The sequence below is a fragment of the Gallus gallus genome, chromosome 9 (assembly GCF_016699485.2).
Source record: "Gallus gallus isolate bGalGal1 chromosome 9, bGalGal1.mat.broiler.GRCg7b, whole genome shotgun sequence".
NCBI classification, from domain to species: Eukaryota; Metazoa; Chordata; class Aves; order Galliformes; family Phasianidae; genus Gallus; species Gallus gallus.
The window spans coordinates 9,175,144-9,197,251 of record NC_052540.1 but is presented as its reverse complement, the minus strand read 5'-3'; the positions used below and the strand labels follow the sequence as shown (position 1 = coordinate 9,197,251).

The 22,108-nt window shown below is 40.6% G+C and overlaps 3 protein-coding genes across 22 annotated transcripts in view; 2 read left to right on the top strand and 1 right to left on the bottom strand.

Annotated features, from left to right (window-relative positions):
* The first annotated feature begins 725 nt into the window (after nt 1-725).
* On the top strand, nt 726-8,677 carry THT2L (thiamine transporter 2-like). 2 transcript variants are annotated; one of them, XM_040706053.2, is made up of 7 exons: nt 726-842; nt 2,800-2,842; nt 2,977-3,168; nt 3,470-4,286; nt 5,762-5,954; nt 7,127-7,268; nt 8,498-8,677. In XM_040706053.2, the coding sequence occupies exons 3-7, from the start codon at nt 3,019-3,021 to the stop codon at nt 8,675-8,677; spliced, it is 1,482 nt and encodes a 493-aa protein (XP_040561987.1). In that variant the 5' UTR covers nt 726-842; nt 2,800-2,842; nt 2,977-3,018. The 2 variants fall into 2 exon arrangements, with proteins under 2 accessions (XP_040561987.1, XP_046754589.1); XM_046898633.1 differs by lacking the exon at nt 2,800-2,842.
* A 27-nt stretch (nt 8,678-8,704) lies between these two features.
* On the top strand, nt 8,705-19,895 carry SLC19A3 (solute carrier family 19 member 3). Of its 3 annotated transcripts, XM_040706055.2 has the most exons (6): nt 8,705-8,865; nt 12,400-12,556; nt 15,587-16,403; nt 16,842-17,034; nt 17,536-17,677; nt 18,416-19,895. In XM_040706055.2, exons 2-6 carry the CDS (start codon nt 12,404-12,406, stop codon nt 18,536-18,538), a joined length of 1,428 nt encoding a protein of 475 aa, XP_040561989.1. In that variant the 5' UTR covers nt 8,705-8,865; nt 12,400-12,403; the 3' UTR covers nt 18,539-19,895. The 3 variants fall into 3 exon arrangements, with proteins under 3 accessions (XP_040561989.1, XP_040561990.1, XP_422610.3); XM_422610.8 differs by lacking the exon at nt 8,705-8,865 and having other exon boundaries at nt 12,392-12,556; XM_040706056.2 differs by lacking the exons at nt 8,705-8,865; nt 17,536-17,677 and having other exon boundaries at nt 12,341-12,556.
* Nucleotides 19,884-22,108, bottom strand: part of AGFG1 (ArfGAP with FG repeats 1) — a 35,836-nt gene continuing 33,611 nt past the window's right edge. For all 17 annotated transcript variants that reach the window (XM_015276977.4, XM_015276978.4, XM_015276979.4 and 14 more), the window contains 2 exons: nt 21,031-21,122; nt 19,884-20,666 (listed from right to left, as the gene is read on the bottom strand). In XM_015276977.4, the coding sequence (XP_015132463.1) occupies nt 20,607-20,666; nt 21,031-21,122 (152 nt within the window). In that variant the 3' untranslated portion in view covers nt 19,884-20,606. The remainder of the gene's footprint in view (nt 20,667-21,030; nt 21,123-22,108) is intronic.

The window sequence follows — 22,108 nt, the reverse complement described above, 5'->3', positions numbered from 1 at the left end:
CTGTTACATTTAATTCAACAAAGAAAATGCAACAGAAAAGAAAATCCAAACTGTGATTTATATTCTGGAAAGCTAAAGATAATAAAGTTAGTTTTCCTCTAGCTAATAAGAGAAAACTAAGGAGGATAAAGCACTCCTGGCATAGTACAGTATACAAAAGAGGAGCTAAAATGGCTCTGCAAGCAGATCACATTTACCTTGTCGTTACAAAAAGTCATCACAAAACTTTTACGTACTCCAGGCTATGTTGCTAGCATGTTCTAACAAGAGCTCCAGGCCTTCCTTATGCAAGCATGTCAGTATGCCACCACTTAAGTGTTGCCAGTGAGAAGAATGAAACTCAGTGACACAGAACAATGATGAATGACACAGATCTCAGTTCCATCCCGCACTGCTACCAGCAGCCACTACCCTGTGTGGTGCAAATGGAAATGCACACTCTAGCAACACGTGAGTAATAGCTACTGCTCTGGTGACCTGTCTTTGTTAAACATTTGGAACAGATAGAAATGAAAATCTTTGGGAAAAGGATTTCCCTATTTGCTTTTCACAGTCAGTCAACCATCAAACCATGTTTTCAGTCTCAATTTGCTGCTGCCTTTGTGCAAGTAAAGGCCAGGATTATCTGTTCTGTTCCTTTAAGGATGCTGAAAGTGAGCCAGCGGGAAGTGTCCTCAGAGGAGGTGTCCTCAGAACAAGTTGAACTACTGGAACAGGAAAAGCAAGGAAGCCAAATAGAGTCCAGAAGCTGCAGTACACAGAGGACAGCCGAAGAAAGACAGTAGATCCCAAAAGGGGACCTTTTCTGTGGAAACAAGAAAGGAGGGGCTCAAACACACAAGGTATGATTATATATGAGCTTTGGAAATCAGAAATCCAGCAGTGATGAATGAAAGATGGAGGGGAGGAGAGCAGTTTGGTGGGGAACTGTAGGGCCAAGCCAGGCTGTGTAGAACTTCTCATCTGAAGTATCTGCTAGTCAAGCAAAGGTGCCTCCAATAGTAAGCCTGCAGAAAAGAAGTGTGTCTAACCCTGAACTGTACATTTTCTGGGAAAGGAAGGATGCTCATACCTGAGGACTTCTTTGTACATAGCTGAAAATGAGGATTGCTGCATGTGATAGCACAACCTTACCACAAATGGCCAGTGTCAGATGTGCAGCTCACAGCATTGAGTCCCAGGAAGTGCAGCAGTCTCTGGACTCCCCAGAAGCCTGCCCATGTCCCACTCACATCCGAAGACATGGGATATTTTGAAGGGTCCATGAAATCTGCCACACTTTCACTTCACGTGGCCTACTGGGTATAGAACAAACCCATCAGGACCCAAAAGACAGGTATTTAACCTGAGAATCTACTTTGGAAAGGGAAAAGATACAAACTGGGTATGTCATGGAACTAACCTCTATTGATGCTCTGCATTGAAGTGCTAGAAGTGTTCTTCAGCTCCTCTTCTTGGTGCCTGTCTCAGAGCCTTTGTGTGCCACATGAAGCATCTATATGGTGTTAGGGTGCTGTAAGGCATTAAAAGTTATTACAGAAAAGAAGAGTAGGAGGATGTTCTGGTGACCAGTTTAGGCAGAGCCCAAATCTTGCCAAATCTACATTCACAGCAGAAGCAACTGCAACAACAGGGGATGATGGAGGGGCAGTAATGCCTTTACTTGAATTCTCTGGATGAGTCGTGCTTTCTTCTTTAGCACATTATTTCTTTGCTGGGGTCATCTTGCCCTCTAGTGGTTCACACTACAGAGCTGACATGCAGCTGTAATTTCTACTGTAAATCCTGCAACATTTATACAAGAAGTTGTGCATAAAATGAAATAATTCCAATTCTGTTTGATTTGCACCATTCCTATATGCATCAATGGGAAGATCTGCTATCATGATATGAAGTTATTCAAGATATAAAATGCTTGCTACCTTGTACTTCACATATCACCCCAGGTAACTTTTGTACCCTACAAGAGGATCCTCCACCCAGCCAGCCTGGAGTGACACTGTTACCACATGAAGAAACCTTCCTCATCTTTTTTTTTTTTTCTTTAAATCTTAAATTTTGAGGAAAATGCTACCCACAAATACTTCTATTTTAGACGAAGACAATATTTTGTCTGAAAAAAATTGTTAGGAAGAGAAACAGAGATGACACCAAAAACAGAGTGACAGAAATAGCATCTGGCAACAGGAACCCTACAGAGGGCTCCAAAAGATAGACTACGTAAGTTTAGATTCCTGATATTGCTGAGATCAACGTGAATATGGAATATATTTTGCACTGTACTCATTCCCTCTGTGCTCTCCCACATCGTATTCATTTTCATTTCTCTGGGGCTCTGGCCAGCAAAGTTACAACAATGTTTAATTTATTCCTTAAGTCTCAGCTAGAGAAAAGAGCTGAAATATCTGCTTCATTTCACTTTAACTATTATATTTAGTGACCACAAAAGTTTTTTTTTTTATAGATTGAGCATAAGAGGCCTGCATCCAAACTGGACTTCTGATGAAATCTAAGTATTTCTAGCTGAGGATCTAACTTTACATCTTTTCACTATTTGTTAGTGACTGACCTTCTGGACTCCAGTTCTCCATAACAGGAAAGCCACACATCTCTGCGGGGGATGTGGAGAAAACCAGTGATTGTGAAGTAGGCTTCTTATTCAGCAAAGTGCTGAACAACAGATCAGCCGTGATGTCAAAGAATCACAGTGCTCAGCTATCTTCATCTAGGAATGCTTTACCTGTGGTTAGCTTGGCCAGTACAGAATGAATCACAGTGTAATTTGTCTCTCATTTACAGATCTTCCAGATCTATATACACTGTCTACAGAGAAACAACAGAGGTATGTACAGAAAGCTTTTCACTTTAGAGCTAAGAAAGATGTTTTCCAGATGCCAACATTTAAAGAACACTACTTAGCATGAGAAACCAGAAAATATATTGAATGACTAAACATCTTTGTGTTTCCACGGACAGTGTCAGCTAAGAAACCTCCTCCTCAGCTTTGCTGCAAAAGCCATGGGCTGCTGGAAGAATACGAAAAGCAACACCTGGACTTTTCCCACCCTGATCCTCTGCCTCTACGGATTCTTCTACATGATGAAGCCATCAGAACCTTTTCTAACCCCTTACCTAACTGGACCAGATAAAAACCTGACAATTGATGAGGTATGATTTTCTCTGCCTTTTCTTTTCCACTGAGAGCAAGAAATGAAATGGAGAAGTTTACACAAAGCTTTTAAACACCCTTGTCAGGCTACAGTTTGCAGGTGGAATAAATGAAAAAGATCTGAAATACACATAAACAGGGTTTGTAAATCTTAAGATTCAGTACCCTGTTTAATAGACTCATGATGTTTCAGAACAGAGTGTTTCTATATATGACATTTTTTCCATCCTTTCTATGAATCAATTTAAATAAATGAACTTATTTTCACCAAGAAGAATTAGAGTTCCTCTTCACTTCCAGGTTACCAACCAGGTTTTCCCAGTTTGGACATATTCCTACCTGGCACTCCTCGTCCCGGTCTTCCTGATTACTGACTACCTGCGCTACAAGCCCATCCTCCTCCTCCAGGGCATCAGCTTCATTGTCACGTGGCTCCTGCTCCTCTTTGCACATGGGCTGGTGGCCATGCAGCTGGTGGAATTCTTCTACGGGATGGTGACAGCCACCGAGGTTGCCTACTACGCCTACATCTACAGTGTCGTCAGCGCTGATCACTATCAGAGAGTGACGAGCTATTGCAGGAGTATCACTCTTGTTGCAGCCACCCTTGCTGCTGTGCTGGGACAGCTCCTGGTTTCCTTAGCAGACGTATCCTACTTTCACCTCAATGCCATTACTCTGGCCTCCGTGTCCCTGGCCTTTGTGTGCTCCTTTCTCCTGCCCATGCCTCAAAAGAGCATGTTCTTCCACAGAAAAGGCGTCTCAGAAACACTCCCACAACCAGACAAAGCTGGGGCTGGGCTCAGTTCCAACACGTCATCCAGCTGCCAACAGGACAAGGACTGCGCACCTGCTGACACAGGACCCACTCCAGCACAGCAGGCTCAGCAGCCTGAGCCCCAGCACCACGTGCTGAGAGTGCTGGTGCAGCTGGGCAAGGACCTGAAGGATTGCTACAGCTCTAGGAAGCTTCTTTACTGGTCCCTGTGGTGGGCTTTGGCTACGGCAGGCTTTAACCAGGTTGTGAACTACATCCAAGTGCTGTGGGACTTCCGAGCCCCATCCCACAGCTCTGCAGTGTACAATGGAGCTGTTGAAGCAGTGGCAACATTCCTGAGTAAGTTCGATTCTAAGAATCAATCAAATGTGGCCTCAAAAGTTTTACTTTAGAAAATTTTTTCAATTCTTTTTCATTGCAGATACCGCAGGAAAACAGTATATAAGTTGTGCATTCAAGTTGTGGTCCTATGATGTACGAAACAGTGCACATATGAGCAAAGCTATTATTCAACTGGGGCAACAAACTTTATCCTACCAGTATGCATTAAGTGTATGACCCATGAATCTTACATTCATTTGATGGCACTCATGTCTCTTTTGACAGGGTTTTGAATTCTGTTTTCTATTCTCCCCACAACCTCTCTGCCAACCAAGTAATGCTACAGTTCCCATAGCAATAGCATAAAGATGAGTTTTCCATAAATATTTTACACATGAAGAGCATAAACCTCTCATTAAGAGCTGTCTCTAGTGAAATGTTCTTGCACAGCAGGAAGCAAAAAATTTCAGTCATTTCAAGATATGGAGGTTTATAGGAAAAAGAAGTGCTTACTCAGTTTGCAATGGTACTGGATGTTAACAATTACTCTTGCAGCAGGAGCAGATGTCCACACTGCACAAGTAAAGTAACATTATCCAAAGGCAACAGAAGACGATACCACTCTGGCTTGGCAGTGTTTCACATTCATATTGTGATGCTGTAGAGGTAATTGGAATGTGATCCAACAGAGAATTTAAATATATCTTCATTGTATCTGGCCATTCACTACCCTTACTGTCATTAAGAGGAAATAAATACTTCTCAGATTAAAAATTACTCTCGTCTGGAGGTAGGCAGCTAACGTAAACCAACTGAATGACACTAAAAACACTTAACTCCTACAGTGCCTACTCCATGAAGAATTCCTCTTCTCATGGCAATGCTTAGTTCTCATTGTAGAAGTTTTTAAATTGTATGAGATCCCATAAGGTGGTTATTTGGATGGCTTACCTTCAAAATAGATGTGTTTCTGTAGGAAACCCACCAAGATCAAGTAGTACCTACCCTTTCTCAATTTTTTTTTCCTGAGTATATTCACTTGATATTTCACAAAATTCCTCCTTTTTTGGGTATCTTAGCTCCTTACTGAGCTGCACAGACCTAAACTATTGACCTAGAAGGTAACAGCTTGCTAGCTTGTCTATTGTGTAAGCTCATGGCAACTGGAAGAATTGTTCCTCAAGCTCCAAACAATGTTCCTAATTCTCTTCCTAGAAGCGCATGCTGTGTACACACAGATAAATAATGAATCCTTACACAGAACAGTTTATCCAAGAAATGGAATAAAACACTAAGAAAAGAATGGCAGATACTTCACACTGTTGTCTAAAAACAGCCAGTCATCTGCACAATTTCAGAACTAGTCTACTTCATTATTCAGTGCCGCCTTTTGGCAGGTGAGGGTGGCAAGCCTTACCTTACTTATATAGTGATATAGTTAATATAACAGATATCCCGATTGCTTCTTTTTTTAATTATTATTTATTTTCTAGGCTCAGTAACATCTTTCACGGTAGCATATGTGAAAATGAACTGGGACCTATTTGGAGAACTGGCATTAGGAATCTTCTCCACAATGGATGCTGTTTCTTTATTTCTCATGCACTTTACTACCAATATCTGGCTGTGCTATGCCAGCTACCTAATTTTCAAGGCAAGCTATATGCTCCTTATAACAATAGCAACGTAAGTATAAACTCTTACAGCTATCATGACATGCATAATACTTACAATACTTTAAGTTTACTTTGGACATCCCTCTTTTTACTCTCATCTAATACTAGATGTAAGTGTTCAGGTAAAGACAATGACGCTTAAATGTCTACTTATGTTCTAAGTAACCTTCTAAACAAATATAAATAAAAGTTACTAAAAGCGCACTCAACAATTGCCTATGCAGAAGTTAAACACAGTATAAGGTATGCTTATTACTAAAGGCCACAATAACAGCAAAGTGTAAGTTACTTTCCCCTTCCACATATACTGACATAGGAGATGCAAAGTGAACCAGAGGGACAGCACAACCATCTTGGAAAAACAGATATGGAAAACCATCTTCCAAAATCCCCTTATGTCCAGACCACTTTGCTGATATATATAATCCTCAATGATATTAGAATGTAAACAAGAAATAAAAGAGTACGGGGCATTTAAACTCAAACAAGACATCTAATGAGATCAAGTTATTTTGTTGTCAGAAACTGAAAATGTAATATATGCAAAACATTTTGATTACACCATTTATTATATTGATAGATTGTCTTTAGCACAACATTTTACCATACTACTTCTTAAACAAATAGCAGATGCACTTTTGTGTCAAAACCCATAACGATCCAGTCAATTAAAAAAAAAAAAAAGAGAAAGAAAGAAAAAGCTGCTAAAACTACAGGACATGACAAAACAACACCCATCTTAAACAAAGTCAATTAATTCCTCCACTTATATTTTGGTGGATTTTTAGTATATTATAATGGATCACACCTGAACTACTTCAACATATTCTATAGAAAAAATAAAAACTTGCATCAAAAAGCTGCAAAAAATCCGTTCAAAGCATTCTGTGGGGATATTTGTTCAGATAGAAACTTGGGAGGTAAATATTGCTATGAAAGGCTATTGCCAAAACAATATTTACATCAGAAAATTTGGTCAGAAGGTATAACTATAACCATTACCATTATTTCTCTTTCTTGCTTTAATAAATAGTCTCTATCTCAAGCTATGAATTCTAATTTTCCCTTCCTGATTCTCTCCCCCCCCTCCCATCCCACTGGGGGAGGAGGAATGTGCACACAGCTGCTTGGTACTGAGCTGCATGCTGGGTGAAACCATAGCACCTACCCTCCTCAACATAGGTTCCAGATCGCAGTTAACCTGAGCATGGAGCGCTATGCTTTGATGTTTGGGCTGAACAACTTCACTGCACTGGTGATTCAGACCATCCTTACAGTAGTTGCTGTGGACTCAAAAGGCCTGGGACTGGACATCGTGACTCAGGTACGCGCTTGTTAACTTTCCTCCCTTTCATTATTTAGCCAATTCATCTTCAGAAGTTTACAAAAAGAAATTGTAGTGCAAAGGATAATTTAATTCCCTTTCTTCTATAGAAATCAAGGCAGCATATCTGCTGTTTGCCTTCCTATTTGCCTTTTAGTGCAGCATTTAAGATTTCTAATGATGAGAAACAACTTTTTAAGGGTGATGACTCCACACCTTAAATAACTTAGCCCTGATACCTCACTAGCTTTTGCTAGTTCATAGGGCACTGAATAGCATCCTCTGCCCAAAAAATTAGGCTGGTTTTCTGTTGAATCAACATAATCCCACATTGTCAGGGGAGCTCAAGACCACGAGACAGCATGGATTATTGAAATTACTTCAGTTCAAGGACACTTGCCTTCTAATTGCAGCTCAACAGTAAACCTGATCGAAAGCTCAAGATAAGTAATGTGTCACTGCCCATGGTTTGGCCGTTCAATTTGGCATGGGATATCCTCTCCCACATCAGTGTCCACAACTTCAATCAGACCAATTCCACTCACAACAGTCAGTTGAAATTTACCAACTTCTGCATTTTCTTAGTTGGCATCTGAGAGGCTGAGGTAACTTCCAGCTCCCATGGATTTGAAGAAAATTAAAACTATCCAGATGTTCTGCATGGAGATAGCAAAAGTTACTTGCATAGATGAAAGATTAAATGAAAGATTAAAGGTTAAGTCTTGAAGATTAAGGACAGGAACACCCACAGACTTCATAAAAAGGCTTCATAAATAGGCCGCTGTTGTTGGAAATATTGATTTAAATTTGTATTACATTTACTGAAGCCAATGTGGTGATCCCAGTGAAATGTGCAAGTAAGAGCAGGAAAAGGACTAATTCAGACTCTTCACTTGCATGATTCATTACTGTGTGAGTAATGGCCATGCTGCCTCTACATTTCGCAATAATATAAAAAAATCCTGTTCCTATCCCTTCCCCCCTCTGATGCTTAATAGGAAGCATGAGGATTGGGAACAACGTGGCAGTTCTCCATTCTTCAAAGTACTGCCTTCTGGAAAAGCTAACATTTTGCTTAATGACAAAGCAAAAACTTGAAACACTGAAACTATGCCAGGACATAGGTAAACAACACTGTGTCATTTTTAGGAGAAGCAGTTTCTCAACCATGTGTTTTTCATCAATTTTTCTGCTTTTTTTTTTTTTTTTCTCCTCTTCCCTTCCTCTAGTTTTTAATTTATGGCAGCTACTTCTCAGTCATAGCTGGGATTTTCTTGATCAGAAGCATTTGCATGCTTGTCTCAAGAAAATGCAACAGGAAAACGGTGAGATTTTGGAAAGAGCCTCAGAACCTCAATGAACACAAATCGAAAGAGCAGACTGCAACCGGCTGTGAGACGAGGCTGTAAGAGCTGGGCAGTCAGCTCATGTGACCCAGCCCTTGTGAGAGAAGAGCTCCTGCTGCAGCATACAGGGAACCACTGTGCAAGAGGAACTTACAACGCAGCCCTGAAATGCTATGCTGAATCATTGCAGCATTTCCTTGTAACATATGCCAGCTAAGATCAACATAATGGCACTGTACCAAGAATAAAAGATAAGTTACTTTAGATTCTTATTTTCTTGCCTATAAATAGTTTGATAGCAGTAATTTATACATAAAGAAAAGCACAGCAACCACCTTGGCGTCATGCGGTGCACAATAGAAAAGATCAGAGTCCACTCTGCTTGCTTGTCTAGCTCTTACAACCAGTGTTGCCAAGCTGGTTCCATGCACACTTGCTCATGAGTGCACTTGAGCCTATTCTCTACTTCTGAGCTTTGCATGTACCTTGCTCTGAGCTGAAGAACATACTGCATCGTTATGCTCTCTCCTACCCAAAGACAGGCAGTTCAGTGGTAGATGACTCCTTTATAATGTAAAAGCCCACCACAGAAGCAGACCGTGTGCACACAGAAGCTCAAAGGCAGAGTTTGCACAACCTCTCTGAAAGTCCATTGAAACTCTGCAATGCCACAGTTGTTGTATTTTCCTTGTCTGAAAGCAGCAACCTAAGCGGTGCACTGAATTCACAGCAATCTCCGCATGGAAGGGTAAAAAAAAAAAAAAAAAAAAAAAGGATTAAAAACAAAAATGAAAGTTCCCCAATTGTTTATCATGCTTCCAGTAAAATGAATTTCTGGAATGAATGTCTTCCTCCTTTGACTGGAAGAAAAAATATCAAAGAGATTGAGAAGTATAAACTAGGACCAAAAAAGTATGCAGTGTAGCAATTTGGTTGATTCTGCACAGGAATCCAGATTAACAGGAATCTCCAAGATTCAGAACGGAAAAAAACCCACTAATGTCACATGCAATCTGAGCACCAAGTAAGGTTTACTGATCTTGGCCAGGGATTTGTCAGGATCAGTATCTCAGAACTTTCAGGAGGCTTCAAATCCTGCAGCTAATTTAGTTCAGTGTAAAGGACAGACAGTCCAGGAGAATCACAGAACTGTAGGGCTTGGAAGGGACTTCTAGAGATTGTCAAGTCCAACAGGGGGGCAAAGCATGCTCCCTACAGCAGGCTACACAGACAGGCTTCCAGGTGGGCATTGAATATCTCCAGAAAAGGGAAATCCACAACCTCTCTGGGCAGCCTGTTCCCGTGCTCTGCCACCCTCACCATGAAGTTCCTTTGCATATTGGTGCAGAACTTCCTGTGCTCTAGTTTATGGCCATTTCCCCTTGTCCTGTCCCCACAGACCACTGAAAAGAGGTTGGCCGTGTCCCTTTGACTTCCACGCTTAAGATATCTTTAAGCATTAATAAGATTGCCTCTGAGTCTTCTTTTCTCAAGGCTGAACAGACCCAAGTCCCTCAGCCTTTCCTGAAAGGGGAAATGCTCCAGGCCTTTTATCATCTTTGTAGCTCTCTGCTGGACTCTTTCCAGGAGATCCCTGTCATTTTTGTACCTGGGATCCCAGAACTGGATACAGTACTCCAGGTGAGGCCTGACCATGGCAGAGTAGGAGAGACGAGAGATTATAAACGAATTTGCATAGTAAATGCTTAGTTTGATACAAAAAATATATCCACTTGTTAAAGTTATTTCTGTACTGCAGTTTGCTTTAAGCTTGCAATACCCAAATCTAACTAATAAAAATAGAAAATACTTAGCATTTACAGAATGGAGAGACAAGATACCACGTGCACAAACGTTTACTCTTTTCAAAGATTGGTCATCCCCTGCAACCAGGCAAACTATCCAGGAGTGAGAGCGGGCAGGAAAGAAGTTTGCTTCAAGTCTCAAGAAAATCAGTGGGACTTAACCAAATGAAGACAGCTTTTTTCTAGTCCATTTGTTTACTACTGTGCATTGTATAGATATCCCCAGTTGCAAAGTGGCTTTAAGTAGAACAGTTTAACCAATGCCGCATAAAAGCAGGAGATGTACTTATCCTCCACTGAACAGAATCTTGTACCACTACAGAACTACTTGTGGAAAAAAAAGGAACTCTGTATTTCCTGCTCCATGGTCTCAAGATGTCTTTGGTACAAAAAGCTAATTATCTCCCTATAGGTAGCATCTGGTAAAAGGAAGGGCATTGGCAACATATCAAACTTTGCTGTTATGTAAAAATATATTAGCAGCAGTAAACTTCAGAAAGGAGCTAGAAAAAAACAACTGGTGGAAATAACGTTAAAATTTCCCTCTGTTTTGAATTGGTCACAGCTCACCATCTTCCATGTACTGCCACTAAGGAGTAAAGGAACCAAGCAGATAGTATATCTAGTTTTTAATTACAGAGAACACTGTCTTAAGAAAACAGACAAGACTTTTAGAGGAAAGGAATGTAAGCATATAAAATTTCCAAAAGAGAAATACTGGGGTTGGGAGTTTGGAGGAGTATTTTGGAGGGGAAGGGGGGTAGGGAAGCTCTTAGGAGTGTTAGGAATGACAGGACAACAGAATCAATCATCAACAGAAAGGTAAAGCCTCATGTTATCCTGGGTTTTCAGCAGCAAAACAGTGTTGACCCAGCAATCACTTACTGGCTTCATCCAAATGACGGAGATGCACACGTCCCGCTGTGTGTTCATGTACAACACACACTCTTTGAAGAAGCCACAGCTGATGTTTGGCAGGTACCAGCAGGGCTTTTTAGATCTGCAGGAAAGCGAAACTTGAAACAAATCCACCTCCCCTTGCAGCTGAGCTGAGCATGAAGGGCTCATCTCTCAGCATGCCAAAGGATTCTATTTAACTATTGCTACTGCAAGCGACAGCCCCACCTAAGTGCAGCACCAACTGCCCTTAAAGCACCTCTGGGTTGGGGGACAAGTCTCCCATTAAGATACAGTCAAGCTGTTAAGGCCCATCCTGGAAAACAAAACAGCAAGAAAATTGCACCTTTCCATTCAAAGCCAGTAGGTATTAGGCAAGCATGGTGTGGGCTAGCAGAGAAATTCTGGTTAGCAGCCACCTTTCGGCCAGCCAGCTGATAGACCACCCAGCAGCATTTCCTCCCCACTTAATTTCTTCTTTTTAGAAGCCTTCTGTAAAGTGCATAAAACACAAAAAGAGAGAACAAGCCTGCCTTCTCCAAACACTCACCTGCTATTGAAAATCAAGTTCTGAACTTAGGATTGCTTTTTATAACTTCTGAGGTCACAGCAATGCTGCTTTAAGGTACTATTTAGACTAAGTATTTCCAATGTTAAGATGGAGCTCATAGCGCGCTGTAAGCTGCCTGGGGGCTATTATTCTCTGCAAAGCACTTTCACTTCTGTTGTTCCACTTGGCTCTCGGACAGACAGCCTCCCTGAGCATGCTGAGAATCTAACACCTTGCTCAGTCATTTACTCAGAAATAAGACTGGAATGGAACTTGATTCTTCCACTGAGATGCATCTGCTCAATTCTAAGTACACCATTAAGAACAACCTTTGACACTGAGTCCCAGCACAAGTGCACCTTGATCCAGGCTGTTAATTTACAACTGTGCTTGTGATTAGGAGGAAGTGTGGAGAAAGAAACATTAGCGAGAGTAGGGTTGGTTAAAGAGTAAACTTTCAGATGAGGTTTTACTGATTGTGAACAGTTTCTTGACAAAGTGCTGGTGTGTTTCCTTTTTCACTACGTCCTTACGCAGATGATGGATTGCTGGAAAGGAGCCATATGCAGCAGTTGGATTTATCCCACGCTCATCATCTGTGCAAATGGGTTTTTCTCCACCATGAGACCTTCAGAGTCTTTTCTCACACCTTACCTAACCGGACCAGACAAAAACCTGACAGTTGAGCAGGTACGTAACTGTTCTCTGAAGTAATAATTACAGTGCCCAAAGCAGTAAGCCTTTGGTTATTACTGTAAAGGGAGACAAAGCATTCAGCAAAACACGTACATTTCATCTAAAGATTCAGATTTAAGATTGTGCTGGAGAAGGATAAGGGTTCTCCTCTTTTCAAGGAGGTAAACATTCTGAAGTTCCAGCATTCCTGGCACTTAAGACCAAATTTGGATGTTGTTTAAAATAAATGGATTCTTTTAGCAAAATCAGGTCAACCAGATCCCCTCTCCTAAGAAACCCAGGAGGAGCAACACATGTATTTATTTTTATTGTGGCACTAATTATGTTGACAGTGAAGTAGTGATGGGAGAGAAAACAAAGAAACAGACTTCCACTGATGAGCTTTTAAATTATTACCTACAAGGTCTACCCCGAAAGTAATGCCTCCTATTTTATTATTAGGTTGGTCCACAACATCAGAAGCAGATGGTGGTGGTACAGAGGTTGAACCCCCCCACCAATATCCCCTTACATTTTGTTGCTGTGTGACAGATGGCAGCAGAGGGGCAGACTGAAAGAACTGTATAAGCGATGGAAGTGCGTATGAAGGAAAGGGGTGCCAATGAATCCCTCCATGTGGAATGAATTACACCCACTGACATTCACAGACACTTGCTGAACGTGTATGGAGACCCAACAGTGAATGTGAGCACAGTGAGGCAGTGGGTGGTGCATTTCAAGTGGTAACAGCAGCACTGGGTCATCTGCACCGGTGCAGATTTTTACAAGCACAGCATGCAGGCTCTCGTTCACTGCTGACAAAAAAAAAAAAAAAAATACAGCAAATGGTGGTGACTGTATAGAAAAAGTGTTTTATAGCTGAGAATTTGCCCTATCAAATAGTGTTATTGTGCTGTATCTGTTGTAGTTTCCCATGGAAATAAATAGGAAGCAATACCTTCAGTGATCTATGTGCATTACAAGACTGTGCACATGTCTGTGCAAGACACATTTTCATTTTGAGAAAATAATTAAAAATACTTTACTTTTTTTGTTGTTGTTGTTCTTTAAAGCATGCTTCTAGAGCACACTTTGTAACAGAAGAGGACATAGTTAACAAGTGAGTCATGAATTTAATGATATAATTAGAAAACACAAGCTTCATACACCCACATACTGCAAGTATGAAGAACAGTCATTCCTGACTTGCACTTGCAAATGTTGAGGCAGAGTGTTAGCATAGCACAAAGCCAAGATTTCTTCTGAAAAATGTATTTATGGGATTCTTCTTTTGTGGAGGGGAGAGTAATTCATTTGTTTGGGTATTTTTTTCAGGGGGGAAGGGGAAGGGGGGAGGGTATAATAATAATAATAATAATTATTATTATTATTTCTTCCTTCTAAACCAGAGAGGGAAATTATCTGTGTATTTCATGTAAGAGAGATCCTGATAGGATGCCATACTTTTGATCTCATCAAGAACCTATACAGAATTGACAATACAGATTTAACTCTTTTGTTATTCCATGGCTGTCCAACGTTTTGGCTTGCCTGTGCTGCACTGAGTGAAGAGAAATTGTCTCGAGCTCCATATACACTAGTAGCTCCAAAAGCAATGCCTCTTATTTATTTCCATGGAAACTACAATAGACACAGACAGCACAATAACACTATTTGATAGGGGAAATTCTCAGCTGTAGAACACTGTTTTTCCACACAGTCACCACCATTTGCTGTACCTTTTTTTTTTTTTTTTGGTCAGCAAGGAACAAGAGCCCACATACCACACTTCAAAAACATCTGCACCAGTGGAGATGACCAACTGCTGTTGTCACCACTGCTGAAATGCACCACCCACTGCCAGCTCTCCATACACATTCAGCAAGCATCCATGAATGTCACTGGATGCCATGGTTTCTATGTGGAGGAATTCAGTGACAACTCTTTGTTCCATGTTGTACACTTCCACGCCAGGTGCCATTTTGTCAGACTGCCCCTCTGCTGCCATCTGTCACACAGAGCAAAATGTAATGGGATATTGGTGGGAAGGTTCAACCTCTACCGCCATACCAACATCCACCCCTGACGATCATGGACCGATATCATAACATAGGAGGCATTACTTACACAACAGTCCTCATGCAATATATAATATTGTTAATGTATATAAAGTAACAAAATTTATCTTTTCTTTTAAATTACAATACCTAAAAGAGAGCAACAAAAATACAAAACAAGTGGGATTTTTGACCTTGTCTTTGTGAAACTAAAGCATCAGTCTGACTCAATGGCAGTGGCTGCATCTCTTAGTAAATTCTCCAGGTGTTCAGCAGAGATTTTTTGATGAAATTTGACTCTCCCTGTGCTTCATCCTTGAAAACAGTTATTCACAAATGTATGCACTACCAGTAAGTGATGACTCAAATAAGGCATGACTGTTAAACGAGGGGTATTTCTTTCTGGTCAGAGAGGGCTTATAAAGGCCTGGTAAAGAGACATGATCAATTTTTTTTTTTTTTTTTTTTTTTTTTTGCTGTTCACAGAACTGCGTTCATCCTATGCATCAAAATCCATAAATTTACTTGCCATCATTTGAGCTGGCACTGCAGTGTGCCATGTCCTGGTTGCAGCCCAGATGCCGTTCATAGCACACTGCAGTTGGGGCAGTGCTGAGGGGCCGGGCTGCTCAGCAGGGCATAGTAACCACTGGGATGACACAGAACTTATTTTCAGGCCATCAATGCATAGAAGGCCAACAGAAACTTACTCAAATACTGTTTCATCACAAATTTGCTTCTTACGCAAAAATTAAAGATAATGCACAAAGACAACCCGGTAACAGCTACACATATACTATGTACAACTCCAGTGCCTAGTTCAAAAGGACTGTATTTTTTTAATTTTTAATTCAGAGGAGAGGTGATCAGAAATATACAAAGGTTCAAGCAAAGCTTGAAACTAAATGGGCATTAATTTTCAGCTACTGCAGGGAATGGAATTTGATGCAAGATACATTTTGCTCTGACATAAGTATGGTTCTTCTAGGTTACCAACCAGGTTTTCCCAGTTTGGACATACTCCTACCTGGCACTCCTCGTCCCCGTCTTCCTGATTACTGACTACCTGCGCTACAAGCCCATCCTCCTCCTCCAGGGCATCAGCTTCATTGTCACGTGGCTCCTGCTCCTCTTTGCACATGGGCTGGTGGCCATGCAGCTGGTGGAATTCTTCTACGGGATGGTGACAGCCACCGAGGTTGCCTACTACGCCTACATCTACAGTGTCGTCAGCGCTGATCACTATCAGAGAGTGACGAGCTATTGCAGGAGTATCACTCTTGTTGCAGCCACCCTTGCTGCTGTGCTGGGACAGCTCCTGGTTTCCTTAGCAGACGTATCCTACTTTCACCTCAATGCCATTACTCTGGCTTCCGTGTCCCTGGCCTTTGTGTGCTCCTTTCTCCTGCCCATGCCTCAAAAGAGCATGTTCTTCCACAGAAAAGGCGTCTCAGAAACACTCCCACAACCAGACAAAGCTGGGGCTGGGCTCAGTTCCAACACGTCATCCAGCTGCCAACAGGACAAGGGCTGCGCACCTGCTGACACAGGACCCACTCCAGCACAGCAGGCTCAGCAGCCCGAGCCCCAGCACCACGTGCTGAGAGTGCTGGTGCAGCTGGGCAAGGACCTGAAGGATTGCTACAGCTCTAGGAAGCTTCTTTACTGGTCCCTGTGGTGGGCTTTGGCTACGGCAGGCTTTAACCAGGTTGTGAACTACATCCAAGTGCTGTGGGACTTCCGAGCCCCATCCCACAGCTCTGCAGTGTACAATGGAGCTGTTGAAGCAGTGGCAACATTTTTAGGTAAGCAAAAACACTAGCAACTACCTCTAGTCTGTCCCGTCCTGATGGCATCCTTCAGCAATGCCTTTGGTGCCTACTTCCTGTGAGGATGAAGGTCAAAGAATTAATTATATTAACAGAAACTGCTCTGGGTAGTCTGTTTCAACAGTAGACTAAATGTCATTTCAAGATGAGTGATCCTAGACAGACATTTTGTGACTTCATCTATATTCTGATCAATGAGTTCATCTCCAGCTGTGACACCCAGGAAGAGGGTGAAGACTTACACAACACTTGTAGAAAACATTGTAGATAACAACTTGTTGACAGAAGCCACACCATTATCAAAGCCCACTGTGGCCCCTAAGAAAAGTCTCAAGAGTTCTGAGCATGGTCCTTTTGCACAGTTATGCCATGACTTTGGAAGGACAGTAATATTTATTATTTTTTTGTGTTTAGGTTCAGCAACTTCCATGGCAGTTGGATATGTCAAAGTAAACTGGGATCTTACTGGAGAACTGGCTTTGGGAATTTTCTCTGCAATGGATGCTGGTTCGCTGTTTCTCATGTACTTTACTGACAACATTTGGGCATGCTACGCTGGTTACCTCGCATTCAAGGCATGTTATATGCTCCTTATAACAATAGCAACGTAAGTATAATGCACAACTGTTCAGTCAAGTTGATTTAAATCAGTAAGAAATGTCATATTTTCACATTAATAAAGTAAATAAGTTTCTATTGAAATAGGATTTTGAATAGGTTATGATGGGAAAACATCACTTCCAGCTCACATAAAATCATGTTTAGAAATACGACTCAATCATTACAACAGCTTATTTCAAGTCAGTAAGTTCCTTCTGCTGCATTTAGCTGTCCAATGATTTATGTGCAAGTTGTCTTTAAACAATCACGCAAACATACACAGGTCCTCACTTAGCAAAACTATCCACTCAAAGTAGGTAAGTAGGATGCACAATAGTGAGACAAATACAGGGAGAAAAATTTCTGCCTAAATGAAGATGTTAAAAACTTAATAGCTTTATCCTATGATGACTCCATTGTACATGTGAAACAATTCCCAAATTTCCTCCCATAAGCTGCAAGCATACAAGTTCTCCATAGCTCAGTTAAACCATACATTCATTTTCAGGTTCCAGATTGCTGTTAATTTAAGTATGGAGCGTTATGCTTTGATGTTTGGCTTCAACAACTTCATTGCGCTGGTGATCCAGACAATTTTAACTATTGTTGTAGTGGATTCAAATGGCCTGGGACTGGGTATCAGCACCCAGGTAAGCCAAATCACTCACACCGCCCTCATTTTCCTGCACTCCTCCAAAAGAGGGTTCTAATTGAAGTTTAGACTCTTGGAAGATACTAGGCAATGGGCTAGCTTAAGGCAGTTACTCACTTCACAGAAAGTGAACTGGTAGTAGCTACTACCACCTCCGTCCTCTGCTCCTGTCAGTGTTGCATTTCTATCATAACTTTAAGAACATTTTCCTAGAGCAGAAAGGAAAGAATACCACCTACTACTCAGTTTCCAGGCTTACTACTGACAAGTTTATTACAAAAACACCCTAAACAGAAGCAGGAACCAACCTGAAAAATAATTTAGAGCTTTATTACTAGGGTAATTTTCAGTTGGATGCACTTTCAAGTTACTTCAGTTGTGAAAATTATGAGATTCTTTCTGCTCTACAAACTCAGAATTTATGCACACACTTAGAAGGACCAAGTCTCCAGCTTTCATCTTTTCTGAAAAGAGCCAGAAAGTGCAGTGTAACAGCCATTCTCCATTATTGAAGTGGGGATGAGAAGTAACACAGTATTCTCTCCTCCTCCCCTTGTAACAGCAGACTCTCCTGAATGAGGTCAAGCAGCTGGACTACCATCATTTCAAGATGAGATCATACAGGAGCATGGGTGGCAGTAAGGGGAAGAAGGTAGCATAGGGTCACCCCTTAAGTTACTACCCAACAACAAAAACAGCTCTTGATTCTTTCTTCACTTTTCTCCCCATTTCTCAGTTTCTCGTTTACAGCAGCTACTTTACATTCATAGCTGGAATTTTCCTGACCAGAAGTGTATACACCATTATCTCCATCAAATGCAGAAATACCAGCATGGCTGGTGAACCCACTGATCATTAAAGAATGTTGGAAAGAGATTAGAAGAATGGCTGCAAGCAACACTGCAGAAAGCTGCATCATCTAAACAATTAACTGGGGGAAACTTAATGCTCAACCAAACCTGTGCCTGTCACACAACCAACCAGTCTTACGAACCTCCAACATGCATCATCCTGTTTAAAAAGGTCTTCATTTTCCTGGTTTCCTTCACCCAAAGAGAATTAATCCACACACAATACTCCATCCATCAGCCCTTGTCAGAAGAAAAAGGAAGACTCCAAGTCTTTTAACATCAAATACATCAACAGGTCAAAACAGACCTTTAAGCAAAGAATACTACTATAAGCAACTTATTATATCCACTGTCCTTTGGGATCTCTAAAACTTAAGAAAAAAAATAATATACAGAGATTACCATTCTCCACGCATAGGCAATACCAGTCAGAAGCACTGACATACAAAGAGCATTTTCACAGGCAGTGATCATGTCTGCTAGATCCCCAGGAAACCAGCACATCTCTACTCAGGCAGACGACTACAAAAAGTTTTCTTACCTTAAGGAATTCTCCCATTTATTTCAGTCAGCTCACACACCTTTTCTCAAAAATCTCTAATATTTTGACCTCATTTATTCCTGTTATTTTGAAAGTTAGAACTTTATTCTTCAGCTAGCCAGAAACCCTCCTTTAAGCTTGAGGTCTGGGTACTCAACACGTGCACATTAATTGTTTAATTTCAGTATTACGCTTGAACATAAGCCCAGTTATCTGTGTTTAAATTCCACCACTGATTACTTTGATGTACTTACATTCTTCTTGCAGCTTCCCTGCCACAGATTAGACAAGCCAGACATTTCTTCCTCTACAAATGCTATTCTAAGATGGCAGAAAACATTCTAGAAAATTAAGAAATCCAATCAATTAACTTAGTGTTCCACGGGACGTCTTACTAACACACACAATTTTTACTAATTTTAATAAGAGAAATACTCCATTTGTGGTACCAAGGTCATACGTACTGTTGTGATCACAACTAAGTCATGTTGAAAGACTCCATCAATAGCTGTCTGCAGTTATGTCCTTCAGCAACTAACCATTTTTCAAGTCACTACTCACCTCAGTGCTCTCAGTGTCCTTCACTGTATAGCTATTATCAGAGTTCTGTAAGAGTTCATGTAAACTCATTCCTGTTAGATAAGCCACTTCACTTGAACAGCAGGCTTAATCACGAGGACGTATTCAAGACTGTGGGATATGAAAATTGAATTTAAGAGCATATCATTTCTGATAGATCATTTGTGTATGAGATTCACAATATGAACGTTCTAACCCAATTAAGTGTTACTGCACAGAAATAAAGCTACACCTCTTTTTTCTAATATTTATTTTTTTTCCACCTGCAAACTGTAGCAAAACATGATCAGCTTTATTATGCAGACAGGTATCCCTCTAACATTAGAGATTTAGGCATGTATAAATAGAAGAGCTTTTAGGAAAGGAAAACATTTTGAGAAATGAACAAACCTTCAATTTAATTTCATGACTTCCAATACCAATGGTTAAAATGATGTAGCTCATTCATTCCAAGAGATACAACAGCACCTTAAAGTGGCTGATCTATTTCCCAGTAACATTTTTCACATAACGTGTTAAAGTTACAAATACTGATATGCACAAATAGCTATTTTCTAAGAAAAATATGTACAGTACTGCAGCATAATGAATGTGGTATCTGCAATAACTTATTAGCCAATTTTAATATACATGATACCGCTACTTTTTTCCTGCCAGTTCACAGGTCCAAGGATGTTACCACAGCCCTCTGTTTTGCACATTATTACCCGGGGAGGTGGAAGGGAGGGGGTTGATTTTCTTTGTTTGCGTGTGTGTGTGAGGGGAGGGGAATGACTCCTTGTTGGGTTTTTCGTGTTCTTTCCCCCCAAAGGTACACAATGCAGGCTTTCATTTTAACTTCTTAAAGACTTCTTTTGTGTTTAAAGCTAATATCAGTGAAACAAGACAACAGTGCAAGAGGCGCAGAGATGTTATGTGACCACATAAGAGTTCTTTTGGGTAAAGTGTCTATAAGGCTATAAGAAAGGATTGGTTGATGAGTTTCCTGCTGGAAATTGTCCTGTTGGTGCACCAGCCTGAGGGAAACAGAAAGAATAAAATAAGACATTCTTCTAAATCACAAATCATAAATACAAGGTATATGAAACAGAGAACCAATTATTAAGAAATATTTCTGGTTTATGTTGCAGGGTTTTGGTTCATTGGATTTTTTCTTGTCTTTTATCTAAATTTACATTACTGTAGGAGTATGGCATACAGACACTTCTGTTTTGATTTGAGCAGCCTTATATCTATATAATGACGCTATGGCATTTATATATTCACATGTTGCCTTCCCTTATTTGAAGCAAAAAAAACCCATCATGTATCTATAATTATTACAGATTGCGCCTTTTCAGACATGCACAAGTTATTAATATCATGCAACAACTCACTTACCATAAAAGGGTTACTAGATACTCCAACAGCTGCAACTTGTCCAAAAGGAGTTACTACAGGCTTTGCCTGTCCAAATGCAGCAAAACCTGCACCTTTGAAAGATAACAAAATATTACTGCCAGTTATCAATCTTCAGTAAGTTATTTGCTGTAAGCTTCCAAACTAAAACAAGGGGAAAGCTTGGACTGCACCAGACAGCAGGATTTATCCTACCTGAACAGTGTAGTTTTAAGAACTTTTAAATACTAAGTTGTCACTTAGCAGCTCAATCTATTTAGACTCCTCACAGCCACAATTTCATTTCAGTCCTGAAGAAAGATGTACTAGCAAGATCAGTTCCCAATTTAAACATGCAACAGTCTCTCTCTCTCTTCCTAATCTCTTCGCTAGCCAAGTAACATGAATGTAGAAATTCATAGAATTCTCAAATTCAGTAAGAGCTTTGGGAATTGCAGCTGAAAAGCAATAAATGTGGTATGAAAATTTGAATAGGTTTAGCTCACAGCTTGCTTCTGTTTACAATTCAGAAGACAGCTATTAAGATCTCAGCACCCTCTTCTGAGGGCTACTGCTACATACTTCAGCTGTATGATCACATGAACATCCTTAAGCTGCCTCAGTGTGCTGTCACGTGGATAACACAAATTAGATGAAGAAGTGATCAGTGTTCACTGCTCTATTAAGAAGTTTAGTGCAGTAATAGCAATGTAAATCATACACTTGTCTGCAGCAAAGTTTTCACTCAGGTAGACACGAAGCCTAAATTACATCTGCTTATGTTTTCTCCAGAAGTTTGCTTCAGTGAATTACTGCTTTTCTATTAACATTGCCATTAACAGCGCCCTCTAAGATAATATTTATGAAGTAGTCATACTATCAGTATTAGTTACTGCATCTATAGATGCTAAAGCTCCAGAGCGTTGTGTAGCAGAGCATCAGAGAACTGATTTTTAATAGCTTAAACACGATACACATTGGCATCAAAAAGCTAGGTTTTTTTTTTTTTAAACAAGAGAACACTTGCAAAAATCATACAATAAGACACTATGAGGAAAGCGTACAAACTATAGCTGAGTTT

What these genes read in the sequence shown, in the direction of transcription:
- THT2L (XM_046898633.1), top strand. Translation starts at nt 3,019, where the DNA reads ATGGGCTGCTGGAAGAATACGAAAAGCAACACCTGGACTTTTCCCACC. An exon ending in AGCAGTGGCAACATTCCTGA is followed by an intron (nt 4,287 to 5,761) that starts GTAAGTTCGATT and finishes TTTATTTTCTAG; the next exon opens with GCTCAGTAACATCTTTCACG. An exon ending in GACTGGACATCGTGACTCAG is followed by an intron (nt 7,269 to 8,497) that starts GTACGCGCTTGT and finishes CCCTTCCTCTAG; the next exon opens with TTTTTAATTTATGGCAGCTA.
- SLC19A3 (XM_040706055.2), top strand. Translation starts at nt 12,404, where the DNA reads ATGATGGATTGCTGGAAAGGAGCCATATGCAGCAGTTGGATTTATCCC. An exon ending in AAAACCTGACAGTTGAGCAG is followed by an intron (nt 12,557 to 15,586) that starts GTACGTAACTGT and finishes TGGTTCTTCTAG; the next exon opens with GTTACCAACCAGGTTTTCCC. An exon ending in AGCAGTGGCAACATTTTTAG is followed by an intron (nt 16,404 to 16,841) that starts GTAAGCAAAAAC and finishes TTTTGTGTTTAG; the next exon opens with GTTCAGCAACTTCCATGGCA.